This window comes from Camelus dromedarius, chromosome 5 (assembly GCF_036321535.1).
Source record: "Camelus dromedarius isolate mCamDro1 chromosome 5, mCamDro1.pat, whole genome shotgun sequence".
NCBI classification, from domain to species: Eukaryota; Metazoa; Chordata; class Mammalia; order Artiodactyla; family Camelidae; genus Camelus; species Camelus dromedarius.
In genome coordinates, this window is record NC_087440.1 from 28843535 (window position 1) to 28857961 (window position 14427).

At 52.1% G+C, this 14427-nt stretch overlaps 2 protein-coding genes across 3 annotated transcripts in view; one reads left to right on the top strand and one right to left on the bottom strand.

The window, feature by feature from the left end:
* Positions 1 to 199: 199 nt before the first annotated feature.
* Positions 200 to 11086, top strand: NUTM1 (NUT midline carcinoma family member 1). The gene is made up of 9 exons (XM_064486366.1): positions 200 to 316; positions 787 to 829; positions 1333 to 1503; positions 3194 to 3908; positions 5841 to 5969; positions 7033 to 7172; positions 7679 to 7965; positions 8276 to 8392; positions 8730 to 11086. Exons 1-9 carry the CDS (start codon positions 200 to 202, stop codon positions 10719 to 10721), a joined length of 3711 nt encoding a protein of 1236 aa, XP_064342436.1. The 3' UTR covers positions 10722 to 11086.
* Positions 11087 to 11451: 365 nt separating this feature from the next.
* The window catches only part of LPCAT4 (lysophosphatidylcholine acyltransferase 4), an 88962-nt gene continuing 85986 nt past the window's right edge, over positions 11452 to 14427 (bottom strand). For both annotated transcript variants that reach the window (XM_064485773.1, XM_031452770.2), the window contains exons 11-14: positions 14054 to 14186; positions 12841 to 12939; positions 12347 to 12503; positions 11452 to 12107 (exon numbers count right to left, since the gene is read on the bottom strand). In XM_064485773.1, the coding sequence (XP_064341843.1) occupies positions 11953 to 12107; positions 12347 to 12503; positions 12841 to 12939; positions 14054 to 14186 (544 nt within the window). In that variant the 3' untranslated portion in view covers positions 11452 to 11952. The remainder of the gene's footprint in view (positions 12108 to 12346; positions 12504 to 12840; positions 12940 to 14053; positions 14187 to 14427) is intronic.

Genomic DNA, 14427 nt, shown 5'->3' on the forward strand with positions numbered 1-14427 from the left:
TCTTTATCCCAAGATGCACACCCATTTCAGAGGCAGTGGGTTTCTAGTACTTGGAGGAACAAAGGCTCCAGGGTCCAGAGCCCCTTTTACCTTAGGGAAGAAAGAAGAAAGTTTTCTTCCCTCCCCTCTTTTACATCCGGTTCCCTCGCCCTATTTCAAAATATTGGCGGTAAAGAGTGCATGATGGGTATTGAATATTATGTCCCGCGCAGAGAGCGTGAAGTTATTTTATGAAACTGGTGAAGTATGTTTTAATGGTCGAACCAAGATTCAAACTCAGGTCTCTACCACAAATTCAACGCTCTTTCTTATAGTGGTGAGTAGCTAATAATAGCATAATAAGATGCACCTCCTAGGAGTATTTAGACTTTTAAAAGAACGTACAAATTATCCGTATACGCCTCTAGTTTAAAGAAATGAAAATTGGAACCTAGATATCATTACAAATGTGATCGTTGCTGTATTATTTATACCGACAAAAACACTGTAATGTATATTAACTTTACAACCAGAATAACCTGAAAAAAATTTTTTTTTTTTTTAGAATATAGTTTTTATTTACTTGTAGTTGAATGAAAAAACCTCTGCAATTTCCTCAGGGTTAAAGAACTCGGTTCCATAGGTAAGGAGTGGAGGGAGACTTGCTATATATCCCATTTTGCACAGTTTGACTTGAACCACGCTGATGTGTTAACCTATTTTAAAAACGAAAACTATTTAGCAAAAATTTAAAACAATGAAAATAACTTAACGAACAAAAGGGACTTTTTGGTCTTGAAATTTTAGGCTGAATGGCAGTTTTGGATAGAGTGGGGCTTTTCAGCCAAAGGTAAGGCTGAGGCTTCTGTGGACTGCAGAGGTGATGATAGTAAATGACTTGGGAACTTTAGGACAGCTTTGCAAGGAAATGATGTGCATACACAGACTTCTAAGACAAACCTGATTTCAAACATTCTGTTCCCTGGATCCTTAAGTACATAGACTGTGTGCTCTGAATTTGGTTCAGAAAATACAGCCAACATTGAATTAAGTCAAGGGTTTGCCACAACCTGCTATTAATAGGAAGTCAGGTACAGAACTGGATGGGAGTGAAAGGCACAAAACTAGATATATTGGTAAAGAATTGTATAGGGAACCCAGGTGCGAAATATGTGGTTGGGAATCTGGGGAAGAATTTGCAAGTTGCCCTAAAAAGGTATACAACTGTGTTGCCATACTCTGGTTTGGAGGGGATTCCTGGTTACTGCGTACTTACCAAGGTCTTTCGTGGAATATCTCCCTACCCCCACCCTACATCGCCCCCTCCCCTCCCCCACTGCAGAATGCCTTGAGTTCTAGATTCTAGTTCTGTTTTGATCTCATCTTTACCTCCTCCTTCTTGGATCCCTGCATATCTACTGGAGCCAGGTTACCTTCTGGGGGCTGGACCTGACTGTCTCATTCTGGAGGCTTCCAGACATCCACAGTTAGTGCCCAAACCTGAGACGATGGCTTCAGATGGAGGTGAGTTGCAGGTGTGTGGGGGGGGAATCCCTGCCACCTGCTCACTCCTTGGAGATTCACAATTTGACACTTTAACTGGGGACGAGCTCTCTGGGCTGACCTAGAGGGATGTGAGAGCACTAGACCACCCCCCAACCCCAGAGGGATCCCACATAGGGAGGCTGGGGAGGGAGACTCAGCCATGAAGGCTGGGGGGTGAGGGAGGAAGAGGGCCCCCTGGGTGGCAGATCAAAGCGCCTCAGAGGAAGATGCTGAGTAGATATAGAAGGGATGGCAGTTAGCCACTTACTTCTCTGGAATAGGGACCCCTTTAGTGTGTGCTTGTGTGGCCTGGGCAGGGGTCTGTGTGGTAGGAGGGACACAGTCGGTTTCAAAGGGAAGGCCCACATTCTGGTGTCTTTAGGCAGTTGGAGCCTGCTCTTGAATTTTGCCCTGAGAGAACTGAGCTGGGGTCACTCTTGATCTTATTGCGGGGTGCAGGGGAGTGGAAGCCTTAGCTGGAAAACTGTTCGGTGGGGGGGGGGGTCCTCTGTGGCCAAGTCTAAAGAAATGTCCTCCCGGAGGCTAGGCGAGAAGGTGCTTTAATTGCCTCTGCTCAGAGCCTCCTGGCTCCTTCCAGCCCGAGATGGCTTCTCTTTTAGTTCAGGGAGCAGTTTTCCTTGGTTCCTCCAGACCAGGGGAACTGGGTCACTCCAGCAGGGATGAGGACTGGGGCTTCCCTGAGATGCTGTTTTTCTACCTTTTGTGGAACTCATGCCATCAGACCCACTTCTTTGTGTTCCGTACTTGTAGGAATATTCCTGGCCCCCTGCTCTGTGGTGGAGGTGAAGAGTTACTCCTATTTCACACCTCCTTCATGTCAAGAAGTGGAAGCTGAGTGTTGTTAGCTTGCCAGTGGAATATTCTTTATTAGGGGGGAGGAGGGTAGCATGAAATTAGGCAGACGATCTACTATTATTATGCAAAGTTCTAGGAGACATGTCCTGACTAATTAAGTACACGTCTTATGTATTTATCCTTGTCTCTTTGACTGGAGTCCACAGCACCCCTGCTCTCAGTAGGAACTGTGTTCCAGACTTAACTGTCTGTGCCTTGTTCAAAAGTGGACCCTAAATTTCTGACATGAGAAGCGCCAAGCAGAAGGACCACAGATAAAATTTTAACTTGTGCAGCAGCGACTTAAAGCTCTGGAAACCTCCGTCCCCAAGCCGCCCTCCCCTTACCCATTTCCTGGTCCTTATCTGTAGTCATTCCTGGCTGTTATATAACAAAATTTCTGGGAAGCAAACATCTAACCCACACATCCTCTCCTGGGAACAGTGCTTCTGTGAGTGGTGGCAGGGACCACAGAGCAGCTGGGAGCAGGGTTCAGATGGTTTGAGAATGGAATGGATGGGAATAAAAGATGTACCCGTTATGCTGGGTGGCATGTGTCAGGGGGTGTGAGCGTGTGTGTGGGTCCAAGGGCCACTGCAGCTTCTCTAGTGCGGTCATTCTCAGCAGGGAGGCAGGGACATCTAAAACACTTGGGGGACATTTGCAAACTATCCAAGTTCCCCCTTTGTATCCCCTGCCTCACCTGTTGAGAATCAGTGCTCTGATTCTTCAGGGACTAGAGTGGAACTCAGATGCCCTAAGTTCTGGCTCGTTTTTCTCCCCCTCCATTCCTCCTTTTCCTTTGTCTCCACAGCGGCTCCACTGGCAGGACCAGACATAACCGTGAAACCTGGAGCTGCCCTGGCTCCCTTCGCTGCACTTCCCTTCCCCCAGTCTGCCCCCGGCCCACCTGCCCAGCCACCCTGGGGGCTGCCCTCGCGGGCCCCCGCACCTTTAGCCTTTTCTCCAGGCAACCCTCTGGTGCTCTCTGCTTTTCCCAGCCCATTGTTGGTGACAGGAGATGGCGGCCCTGGCCCCAGTGGAGCTGGAGCTGGAGCTGGCAAGGTCATCGTCAAAGTCAAGACGGAAGCGGGGCCAGCTGAGTCCTCTCAAACTCAGAACTTTATCCTCACTCAGACGGCCCTCAATTGGATTGCCTCCGGCGCTCCCTGCGGGGGCCCCGAGGGTCCTGCCCCTGGATTCCTGACAGCCTCTAACGTGAAGACCCTTCTGCCCGCTCAGGCTGTTGGGGTGACCCCGGAGGGCCTCCCAGGTCTTCCTGCTCAGGCTCCACCGCCGGCTGCCCAACTGGCCCCCACTGCACCCCCAGAAAAGGCTTGGCCAGGGCCACATGGGGCACCTGAGGAAGGAGGTCCTGCAGCCGCCCGATCCCAGCCCTCCCTGGGTGACCTCTCCTATGCCTCCAAGGGTGTTTATGAGAACTTCCGACGCTGGCAGCACTACAAAGCCTTGGCACGGAGGCACTTACCCCAAAGCCCTGATGCAGAGGCCCTTTCCTGCTTCCTTATGTAAGTGGGGAGACCTGAGATTAATTATGCTAGAGGCTTTTAAATAGGAGGATTTGGGGATGGACAAACGAGGTTAGGCTATTCAGGAATGCCTGGGAGCAGGTCATGACAGAGATGGAGATGCCATGAGAACGAAAATAATAGTAACAATAACAAAGATAATAAGCCTCTTGACCCACTTGCCAGATTATAACAAGCTTTCCAGTGTCTTCTGAGTGATCCTCCCAACCCTGTGAGTTCAGGCGAGCATTTTTATGGCAATCCTCATTTATGGATGAGAAAACTGAAGCTCAGAGAGGTTCCCTGTCATACAGTGAGGAGCAGTGGCTGGAGCTTGGGTCTCCGATACCAAGTGCCAGGGCCCTCGGGTTCTGTTTTACCGCCTTCTGACTTGGAGTTGAGCCGTCCAAACGGGCCAGGATGAGGAGCTTGGGGCCTGGACCCGTTCCTGTGGGAGGGGAGCTTGTGTGTGCTCCCCCCACCACACACACACTGCCCCTGCTTTATTCAGGAGCATTCAGGTTGAAATAGGGAGGTGGTAGAGCTCGCTTAGTGGTCAAGTACCCACCACTCACTGGATTTGTCATCTGGGGCCTGGGCACTGAGTATCGTTGCCCTCGGTCTTCCCATCTAGAAAGGGGATGATTGTACCTACCTCAGAGGGTTGCTGAGAAGATGAAATGAGGTCATGTGAAGGGCTCAGCAGAGTGCCTGGCGTGGAGAATGCCTCATTAAATGGCAGCTGCTATCGCTATTGTTATTATAAAAAGGCAATCTAGAAGAGGAAAAGGACTCACAAAGGCCAAAATGTCTGTGTGAGTGGATGATTGGTCAGGGCGCCCAGGGTCATGGGCTGTTATGTTTATTAAGCAAAGTCCTTAGGCGTCTGGGGAATTTTATCTTCTTCCCACTCAGACCCGCTGCCTCTCTTAACTGCACTGTACTATCATTTTGCGTAAACCACCATCTAACACATGCTGCATTTTCCTGAACTTAAAAAAATATATACATGTTGTTCCTCCAGTGGCTGAACTGCTAAAGAATCTCCCTTTCGACCCTGACTCAGGAGTGAGTAAATCAAAAGGCTCCCCAAAGTCCTCGGTGTGGATCCTTGTACTGACTCCCTGCTTTCTCCAGACAGCTCTGAGTTCTCTCTTGGAGGCTGGCAAGCTGAATTTCTAACTCCTGGCCTATTTCTGCACTCTACGTCCGGGGGCTCTGAGCAGGGTCTCCCATAAACCTCAGATCAGACCCTCTGCCTGTCACCAGGGAGGCTGGTAAAATGCTCAATACTGCGATTCTGGGGCACTGGAATCCATGTTTATAACAATCTTCCCCAGGTGATTCTAGGCCCAATAATGACTGAGGACTCCTGGGAAGTTAGAAGGGCAAAACTGAATCACAAAGGGCTTAAAGAGTATTGATATTTGACTGTGAAAGGTATCCCAGGGGCAAACAAACAAAAACAAACAAACAAAACAAAACCACTTAAAAACCAACAAATCAAAACACCACCCAACCTTTAATTAGAGATTCATTTCAGATAGTGAGTGCCTTTTTTTTTTTTTTTAAATGCAAGAGCCTTTGAGCAGGGTTAAGCCTACTTTACAATGAATCCCAAAATAACAGGAGTGCTTTCTTGTTTTGTTGAGGATATAGCACTGTGAGAATTAAGACTAGTTGAGCTTAGAAGGTAGGAAGAAGAATCTGTTTGATTTTGTGTTAGGTTTGTACATTTCAGTGGGAAGAAAGGCCAGTATGGTGAATGAATAGCTGGGAGGTTGGGGGTCTGGAAGTCTAATCAGAAGTGGGGTGTGACTGTGGGGCATGTTTGATCTGATGTGGGGCAGGGGTTGTGCATTGAGGTGGGTGTCAGAACAAGTTGGGGGGGGGTACACCTGTAGAATGTGACTCACCCTGTGGGGGTTTTAGCCCAGTGCTTCGTTCCCTGGCCCGGCGGAAGCCCACGATGACCCTGGAGGAGGGACTGCCAAGGGCTGTGCAGGAGTGGGAGCGGACCAGCAACTTTGACCGGATGACCTTCTATGAGATGGCAGAAAAGTGAGTCTGACCAATCCACATCCTCCTGAGGGTTGGAGTGTGTGGCTGTGTGGCTGAGGGATGGGGGCAGGTAAGAGAGGCTCGGGTGTGAGCAATTACCATAAGGGGTGCAGGACAAGGGGTGTACACTAGGATAGGGTCCCCTGGATCCTTGTGGCTTCTCCCACCACCTTAACTCTTGGGTTTTTCTGTCCTATCTCCTTTTGGAGGCTCTCCCTTTTCCAGATCTTGACAGGAGCTTTGATATTGAAGCTCTTAGGATGGGACTGGAGCCGCACTGGCGTAAAAAATTCCACGCTGAAGGGACCTAGCAATGAGGGAAGCCCTAGAAGGCAGATTCTTTCCTATCTCTGAACAGGTGGCAGGTGGCGACTGATGCAGACCGTAGGGCCACCACTCCTCTAGAAACAATGGCACAGAAATTGTTTAGCCCGGCATCTCAGGGAGGGGAAGGTCCTGGGTGCCCAGAGTGGTCTTCTGGCTCATATCCCCCACTACTTCATGATAATCTCCTAGTTAAAAAAAATAACTCAGGAAAATAAACCCTTTCCTCCAAGCTTTCTTTCCCCTAAATCTTCTGGACCTTCTAGATTTACCCTCCCCAGGCCCCAGTCCCAGCTTCAGGACTCCGGGATCTCAGCACTGCCTCCTGGTGGGAACTGCCTTGAATTGCAACCCAGGCCCTGCTTCAGGATTTCAGCTGTTCCTTTGGTTGTAGGCAGGGGCAGATGGGTCCTTGAGGAGGGGCCCACGTGTGGGATCTTGCCAGGCTGTGGCATAGGCCTGACTGAAGCCAACAAGCCTGTATTAATGGCTGCTAGACACCCTTTGTGATGCTGGGTGAGACTGAGTATGAACAAGAACTGAGAGCTGTGGTTCTGTTCTGTGAGGCTTACAAGCACTAGATGGTTCAGTAAGTGATGACTGCAGGTGGAGGGACTAGGAGCTGACCTTGTTAAGTTTCCTGGGAACTGTCATCCAGCCATCTGTGAGCAGATCTCTTCTGGTTTCTAAAGGATATTGGTCTTCTCAGCACTGCCCGGGCCTTCCTCACCCTCTGCAGGTTCATGGAGTTTGAGACCGAGGAAGAGATGCAGATTCAGAACACACAGCTGATGAATGGGCTCCAGGGCCTGCCTCCTGCAGCCCCCCTGAAACCTGATCCTCCAGGGCCCCTGGCCCCAGAGGTTTGCCAGCAGCCAGGTAAGGCCACCCAATTCCAACAGGTGCTGGGAGCCAGAGGCTCAAAGGGAGGTGCACAGAACCAGTCCCGGATCAGGGAGGCATTGCCCTTGCTTCTACCGGTCTCCCTCCAGGGAGTGGCTTTTGATGTTCCAAACAGGGTGTCCACAGGAGGCTGAGTTCTCAGGTTCCCTTTGTCCCAAACTAGGTATTGATCTGGGCCAGGTAAACCAACCACTCTCTGAGACTGGGACTGAGGCACATAATACCTCATCTGCCCAAGAAGTGGGGGCTGGATCAAGGACTTCTTGGAACTTCAGGGATTCCAAGATTCCTCATACAGAGTCTCTCTCAGACCCTCCAGCTCCTAAATATTCTCCCACGGCTGGTACTGTTTCAGGTTTGGCCTGATCCAGCCCGGAACCGTTTCCGTGTACCTAGGTTGCTGCCCTCACACATGGGTGTGGGAGGCAGAATATGTGGTCTCAGTGCCGCTTCCCACCTCTCCTTCCCACCTCGCCCCTCAGTGTACATTCCCAAGAAGGCTGCCTCCAAGGCCCGGGCCCCCCGCCGGCGGCAGCGCAAAACCCAGAGGCCTCCGGCCCCTGAGGCACCCAAGGAGATCCCAGCAGAGGCTGTGAAGGAGTACTCTGACATCATGGAAGAGCTGGTGGCGAGTCACTTGGCCACTGAGGAGTCAGATGGAAAACAGGAAGAGGAAGAAGGGCAACAGCAGGAGGAAGGGCTGTATCCAGACGCAGGTCTCCTGAGCTACATCGACGAGCTGTGTTCTCAGGAGGTCTTTGTCTCCAAGGTGGGCTGGGCCCGCGCAGCTGCTTTGTAGCAGATCCTGGGGTGGGAACTCGAGGGAACCAATGATGTAGGTTCTGCCCCAGGCAGTTAAGAACTAGATTCTCTTCCATACTGAGAAGTGTGTGTGCATGTATGTGCATACATCAATGTGTGTCGCTGGTGGTTTATAACCACCCAGGCAGTGGGTCGGGGGTAGGGGTGGGGGAACGTGGTGCTTCCCTTGAGCCTCTTGGTTGACAGGTTACCTCCTGTCACAGCACTTGTCACCTGGCTGCTGGCAAACTCACAGCACTTTTCCTTCTGTTCCCCAGGTGGAGGCCGTCATTCACCCTCAATTTTTGGCAGATCTCCTGTCCCCAGAACAACAGAGGGATCCCTTGGCCTTAACTGAGGAGCTGGAGCAAGAAGAAGGACTCAGTCTTGCCCAGGTAAACCCGGGAGGTAGAGAACATCAGAGCAAGAAGCTCGTGTGGCTTTATCTAAACCTATGCCATCTTCGATGGTATGGCTTCAGAACTGAGCTTTGGGTGCAGAACAAGTAGGCAAGGGACCATGGAAAAGGGGGTGGTGGTGTAAGGGCTCAAAGCATGGGAATAAGACTCAAGAAGGTGGAAAAGATGAGCTGCAGTATCTGGTTGTGATACCGTCACTTAAGACGCTTGCTTGCGTTCCCTGCCCTGCCCAAGTGCCATCTCCTTATCACTCCACCAGGCACCTCTTCTCACAACCACATACAGAACAGTGTTTGTCTATTCTCCTTCTAAGCTGGTCCAGAAGCGACTCCTGGCCTTGGAAGAGGAGGATGCAGAGGCACCTCCAAGTTGCAGTGGTGCTCAACTGGACTCAAGTCCCTCTGTTTCTGATGAGGATGAAGAAGGGGGTGGGCGGCTTCGGCCCTCCCCTGGGCCTCGGGTGGCTGGGGGCACCATTTGCCTTGGAAAGGCTGCTTCTCCGGGAAAGCAGGCAAGAGAAGTGCCTGGTGGGCAGGAGCGGGCCCTAGGTGGCCCAAGGTGGCTGTGCAGGGACGGGAACCCTCTGCCATCCGCCAGTGGCTGGGACCTGCAGCTAGAACTTGCAGCTCCACAGGGAACTCGCGGGCCCTTGGGTATGGAGAGAAGAGGGTCTGGGAAGGTTACAGGCCAGATATCATCTCATGTGGATGACCACCTGGGAGGTGCTGGGTCCCCTGGGCGCTCTCTGGTGGCTGACAGGGCTTCTGAAGCTCTGCCCCTCTGCTGGCAGGAAGGCCCGCAGCTCGAGATAGTTCCCCATTTGGATGTTGGCCTTTCAGAGCTGACTCCTCTGCAAGGACAGGGGTTGGGGAAGCAGGCCCTGGGGATGCAGACAGGACAACAGATAGGGAACCTTGGAGCGGCTCCTCAGGAGGAACCATTGGCAGTGCCCCAGGAAGGCTCTCCAGGGGCCATGTGGGGAGATGACAGAGGTCCTCCCACGGTTCAGAGTTACGATCAGGACCCTTCCCTTAGAGCAGCTGGGGACAGGGATGGGGCTGGGGCCTCTCTCAGTCCAGGGCTTTGGCTGAGCAATGTAATAGACACTGTGGGCCTGGAGTTGCCCTTACAAATCGAGGAGGTCATAGAGAGCTTCCATGATGGGGAGTGTGTAACTGAGCACCGGCGGGGCTGCCAGGCATCGGGCACCAGAAGCAGCATTTCTCTGGGTCCCGGAGAAACCACAGCACTGGAGGGCATGGGGAGCAGTGCGGTTCCCTGTGGGAGCACAGATGCCACATTGGCTTTAGAAAAGACAAACTACTGCAGCTTGTCGGGACCTCTGAGCGCCAACAGCTCGGCCTCGCAGCCTAAATTAAACAGAGGACAGAGCCCTGAGACCATTCGGGATCCCAGTGATCTGTGGGCTGGGGTTTGCCCCCCATTGCTGGAAAGCAGGATTGATGCCTCCACACGGGGGGCTTCCAAAGAAGCTCCCCTGCCTGCAGGTCAAGGCAACATCCTTATCCTGGGGCCCCAGGGCACCTCCTCCTTCCCCGAGGCCAGCCCAGAGGCAGGGGGTAGAGACAGTTCCATTTCTCCTCTGGTGGAAGCCACCAAATGTGGCAACACACTCAGTGTTAGAGATGCCTGTGGCCTCCAGCTTGGGGCTGCTGAAGATACCTGCCCACTAGGTTTTCATCCTTATGACCCCCAGGGAGAGGCCAGGGAGGATACTGATTTGTCTGAGCCTAAAGACCTTGCTTCCTTACCAGCCAGTCGAGAGTCTTATGCACACAGAACCCCCAAATCAACACCTCCTCTCCAGGGTCTTAGAAGCACTTCCCCTAGAAGAGGAACCAGGGATGCCTTAGTTGTGAGAGAAGCCCCTCCTGTCAGTGGAACAGGCAGTTCAGCAGATGGGGCCAAAGGAGAGGAGGAGGATGAAGAACTCTCCAACTTTGTCTACCTCTTGGCCTCTAAACTTAGCCTCTCACCAAGGAGGGGTCATGGCTCTGCCTCAGGCCTGCTCTCAGGGGGCCGGAGGGGCCAGAGAGCACCCCCCTCCCCCACTCCTGAGGCGAGAGGCCTTAGCCAGCCTCCAAATCCAGTTGCCAAGTCTGGGAAGCAAGCTGTAGTTGGAGGTCCAGCCCCGGCTGAAAAGAAGCCTTTCTTGGGAGCTGACCTTGGGGCACCTGGGGAGAAACCTCTGGCCCTGGGAGCGGTTCGCGCCTCACAGCCTCGTAAGAGAAGGCGTGATAGCTTCGTCACTGGCAGGAGGAAGAAACGACGTCGCAGCCAGTAGGGAGCTGTGGGCCCCATCCTTTCCCACCTGCCAATCCTTGAAGGTGGGGCCCAGAGTAGATTTCACCAACAGACATTCCCTCCTCAGCCCTATGCTGTTTGTTGTTCTGCCAAAGTGGCGAGTGTGGGGGGGACGTCATGCTGGCTAGGTTGGAGGTGGTCCTCTTGGTGAGAGGTGAGAAGTATCTTTGAAAGGAGTTGTATGGAAAAAAATGAATAAAGACATTTTTGTTGTTGGAAAATGTTGTGTGTGCCCTTTTGGACTCATGGCATTGCTGCTAGATGGGGTAAGATGCTGAAAAGAAAGGAGGTGGAGGTGGCCTCGGATTTGATGGATCCAGGTACCTTTCCAGCTTCCAGCCTTATCTAGGCTCCTGGATAAGCCCCAGCTCTGAGAAGTCCCCAGGCATCACTTTATTCCTTCGTCCAAAGCCTGGACTTGGTGTTGGGAGAGCTCTGGACATCCTATCATTATCTGCCCCTATAGATGGAAGGGATTATAATTACAGGTAATTGTGCCTAGTCACAGCACCTTCATTAGGGAGGCCTTTTCTTCTTCCTTGAAAAGAAGCTGGATGGAAGGGACCTTTATGTTCCCAATTCTTCCCATGGGAGAAAACTTCCATGTGGCAGGTCTGAGCTGCAGGCAGGAGGGTTGGTTCCGACTGACACAGCTCTCTGCTCCACGACAGGGGGCATCAATCTCAGTAGGACTATTATATATGGAATGGTAGTTAGCTATTTTTTAATCTCTAATGAGGACAGAACAAGAGGGAATAGGCTGAAAAGAGGTTCGTGAAGAGGCCTGTTAAGATGTGCATTTATCGGTATGACAACAGAAAGGGAGATGAAATTTGCATGATTTCTGTGCAGGAGAGAGCCCTGCCCGTCTGGAAGTAAGGATTCATCCAGCTGTTGCCAAGGGGACTAACCTGGGGAACCTTCAGGGTCGTCCAGTGGGCAGCCTGCAATCATTAAGCCTTTTCCTTTGTAACTAATGACACCATCAGTGTGACTGACCTGCCTTTTTTTAAATAGATATAGATATATATTTATATATAAAATAGTTTCTTACAAAATAAAGCCAAACAAACGGAAAATGAAAACCAACTTAAAAAAACAAATAGCAATAACCAAAAGTCAAGCAGGACAGAGATGGGCTTGAGGCCCAGGGGTGGCCCCTGGCGCTGCCCTGAGTCTGTGGCCGGAGCGAGCTGGGGAGGTCGGGGCGCTCAGTCGCCCTTCTGCTTGGGGGCCTGCACGCTCCCGTTGGCCAGAGCCGGGGGGCTGCCTGTGGGGGAGGCATGTGGTTTCTGGGAGGGGCGCAGGTAGGCGCTGAAGAGCTTCCCGTGGAGCGGGTCGTGGAGGGAGAAGTCCTGGAACTGACCTGGATGGGTAAGAGTGAGACGGGGAAAGTAAAGTGACCTCAGGAGAGGAAGAGGGTCCCCTGCTCTTTTCTCCGAATTGGTACGTCCTGTTCCTCTCATCTCAGCCTCACTGTCTCAGATGCAAGTTCATATCCTGTCTCCCCAGTTGGTTCCTCCCAGCCTCGCCTCTTGGACATCCTGGTCCCCTGTCCTGGCCTCCAGCTCTTGTTCCCTCACGGGCCGGGAGGCAGTGACTCACCGAGGGAGAGGCCTTGGCAGGGTCCCTCCTGGCACAGCTCAGCATGCAAAGTCGTGGCGGCGGGGCGGGGTGACCCCAGAAGCAGGTGCAGGATGGTGCTGAAGCCGTCTTTGTAGAGCAGGCGGCCGGGCCCCTCAGCCTGCTCCTCGGCAAAGAGCTGGGAGGAAAGGGGACGCAAGTCAAGCTCTCTCCTCGTGCCATCACGCTGCACGTCTGCTCGACAGGCTCCTCTTCCAAGAGTGCGAAGCCCAGGCCCTCCTGCCCCCGGGCCCTTTCTGCACAATTATAATCCTCAAAGCTGCTGCCTTTTTCCTGGTCCCAGCCAGGCCTCAGCAGAGACACACTGGGGCTCTGCAGTTCGGACAGTGTGGCATGGGGGTGGATACCAAGCACCTACTGTCTAGATGCTACTGGGGACAGCACACCACACAGGCCTCCAGGTGGGGTAAGCACAGCAACCCCGTGCCCCTCCCACCCCCCCAACTTCCTGATACCTCAAAGGCCAAGCGGGTCAGCTCCTCCAGGTTCCTGCCCCCATCCAGAGCTGCCAGTGCAAGGGCCACATCTCGGAAGTCCACCAAACCCTTGGCATCCTGGAGGTTGGAAGAGAAACCAGGACGATGCGGGGACCAACCCCGTGTCTGCTCCCCTCTGAACTGTGAGCCCTGAACTCTCCAGGATCCCCTAAAGTTCTCTCAGGCCACAGGCTTGCTCAAGCGATGCCCCCCAAGTCACCTGGTGACATAGCTCTCCTATCATGAGATCTACTAGGAATGAGGGAATCCATCAGGTAAGCTGAAGTTACCATTAAGTTTCTGACATACTATTAGGGCATTCCTGACCCCAAGCTGGAAAAACTGGTTCTCTCCAGACCTGGCCTATGTGGGAGAACTGGTCCAACAAACTAGAAGGGGGCCACTGGCATAATTTATCAAAAAACACAAAACCCCAAGGATGCCTGCTGTGCCAGGCCTATGGGGGACTGTGGAACTTGGGTTTTGGTTCTGTTCTGCTATAGGCTACGACGGGATGCTCCTCTCAGGGACAGTCTGCCCCACACTAAAGAACTGGCACACCTGGGCCACTCCCTGTCCTTTCAGAGGATATTGATAACTATGGTCTGCATCTTACATCAAAAAGAACTCCTTAAGACCACTGGGGGGTTGTTCATAAACAGTTAAGTCCCGAGAAATACATGGTTTGCCAAGATTCCTGAAAAAGTTCAGGAAACCCCCAAAGAAGCTTTGGGATATTTTCAAAAAAATCTGCCCAAGTATCACAGATGCTTCCAGGTCTCAAACTCTTAACCCCCTAGCCCCTCACTGTGGTGCTGCCTCCTCCGTATGTCACCTTCCCGCTAACCCTCACGACTCTTCTCTGAAACCCTCACACAGTGCCTCACAGGTCGGATGGTCCCCCATCTTTGCCAGCCTCTAAAGTGGCTTCAGAAACCTATGGATCTCACTATCTCTCCATTGTTCTTTCCCACAATGACTACAACACTGTTCTTCAATGCACTGGGGACTATTACAAAAAATTGAAAAAAAAAAAAAAAAAAGAGAATCCCCCAGTGGACCTCCTATGTCCATCTACTAACAGCTGTTAGAACATCCAGCCCAGACTCCAAGATGGCCATCCGATGCAAACCACATGGCCCTCAGATACCATCCTTAAATCTTGAGCGAGCCAGCAGGTAAAATCTTTTACCTGCTGGAAGTAGCTAAAGGCACCAGCCACTGTCTGGGGGTCAGAGAGCTGCAGCTGCCTGGCAAACTCTTCCTGGCTGATCATTCGACTCCGGCCGGGCTCTGCTCCAGTGTCCACACGGCCAGGAGACAGCCTACAACAGAATGTTGAAGGCAGAGAGCTGACTCAGTTTCTTTCTAGACACATCACCCAGCAGGCCCTTGGCCCCAGCCCCAAGAGTTCTCCCAGCACAGGTACATTTGGTGTTTTCTTAAGATGTGCTCTGACTCATAGTCTCTGGAGAGCCATTCCCACTTCTGTCACTGGGGTTATTACATATCTTTATTCCTCCTTGCTTTTGCTCCACTGTCTTTTAAAACATTCCTCTATCTTCC

Coding starts and splice junctions, on each gene's coding strand:
- NUTM1 (XM_064486366.1), top strand. CDS start 200: ATGTCCCGCGCAGAGAGCGTGAAGTTATTTTATGAAACTGGTGAAGTA. Junction 317..786: donor CAACGCTCTTTCTTATAGTG/GTGAGTAGCTAA, acceptor TTGAAATTTTAG/GCTGAATGGCAGTTTTGGAT. Junction 7,966..8,275: donor AGGAGGTCTTTGTCTCCAAG/GTGGGCTGGGCC, acceptor TCTGTTCCCCAG/GTGGAGGCCGTCATTCACCC.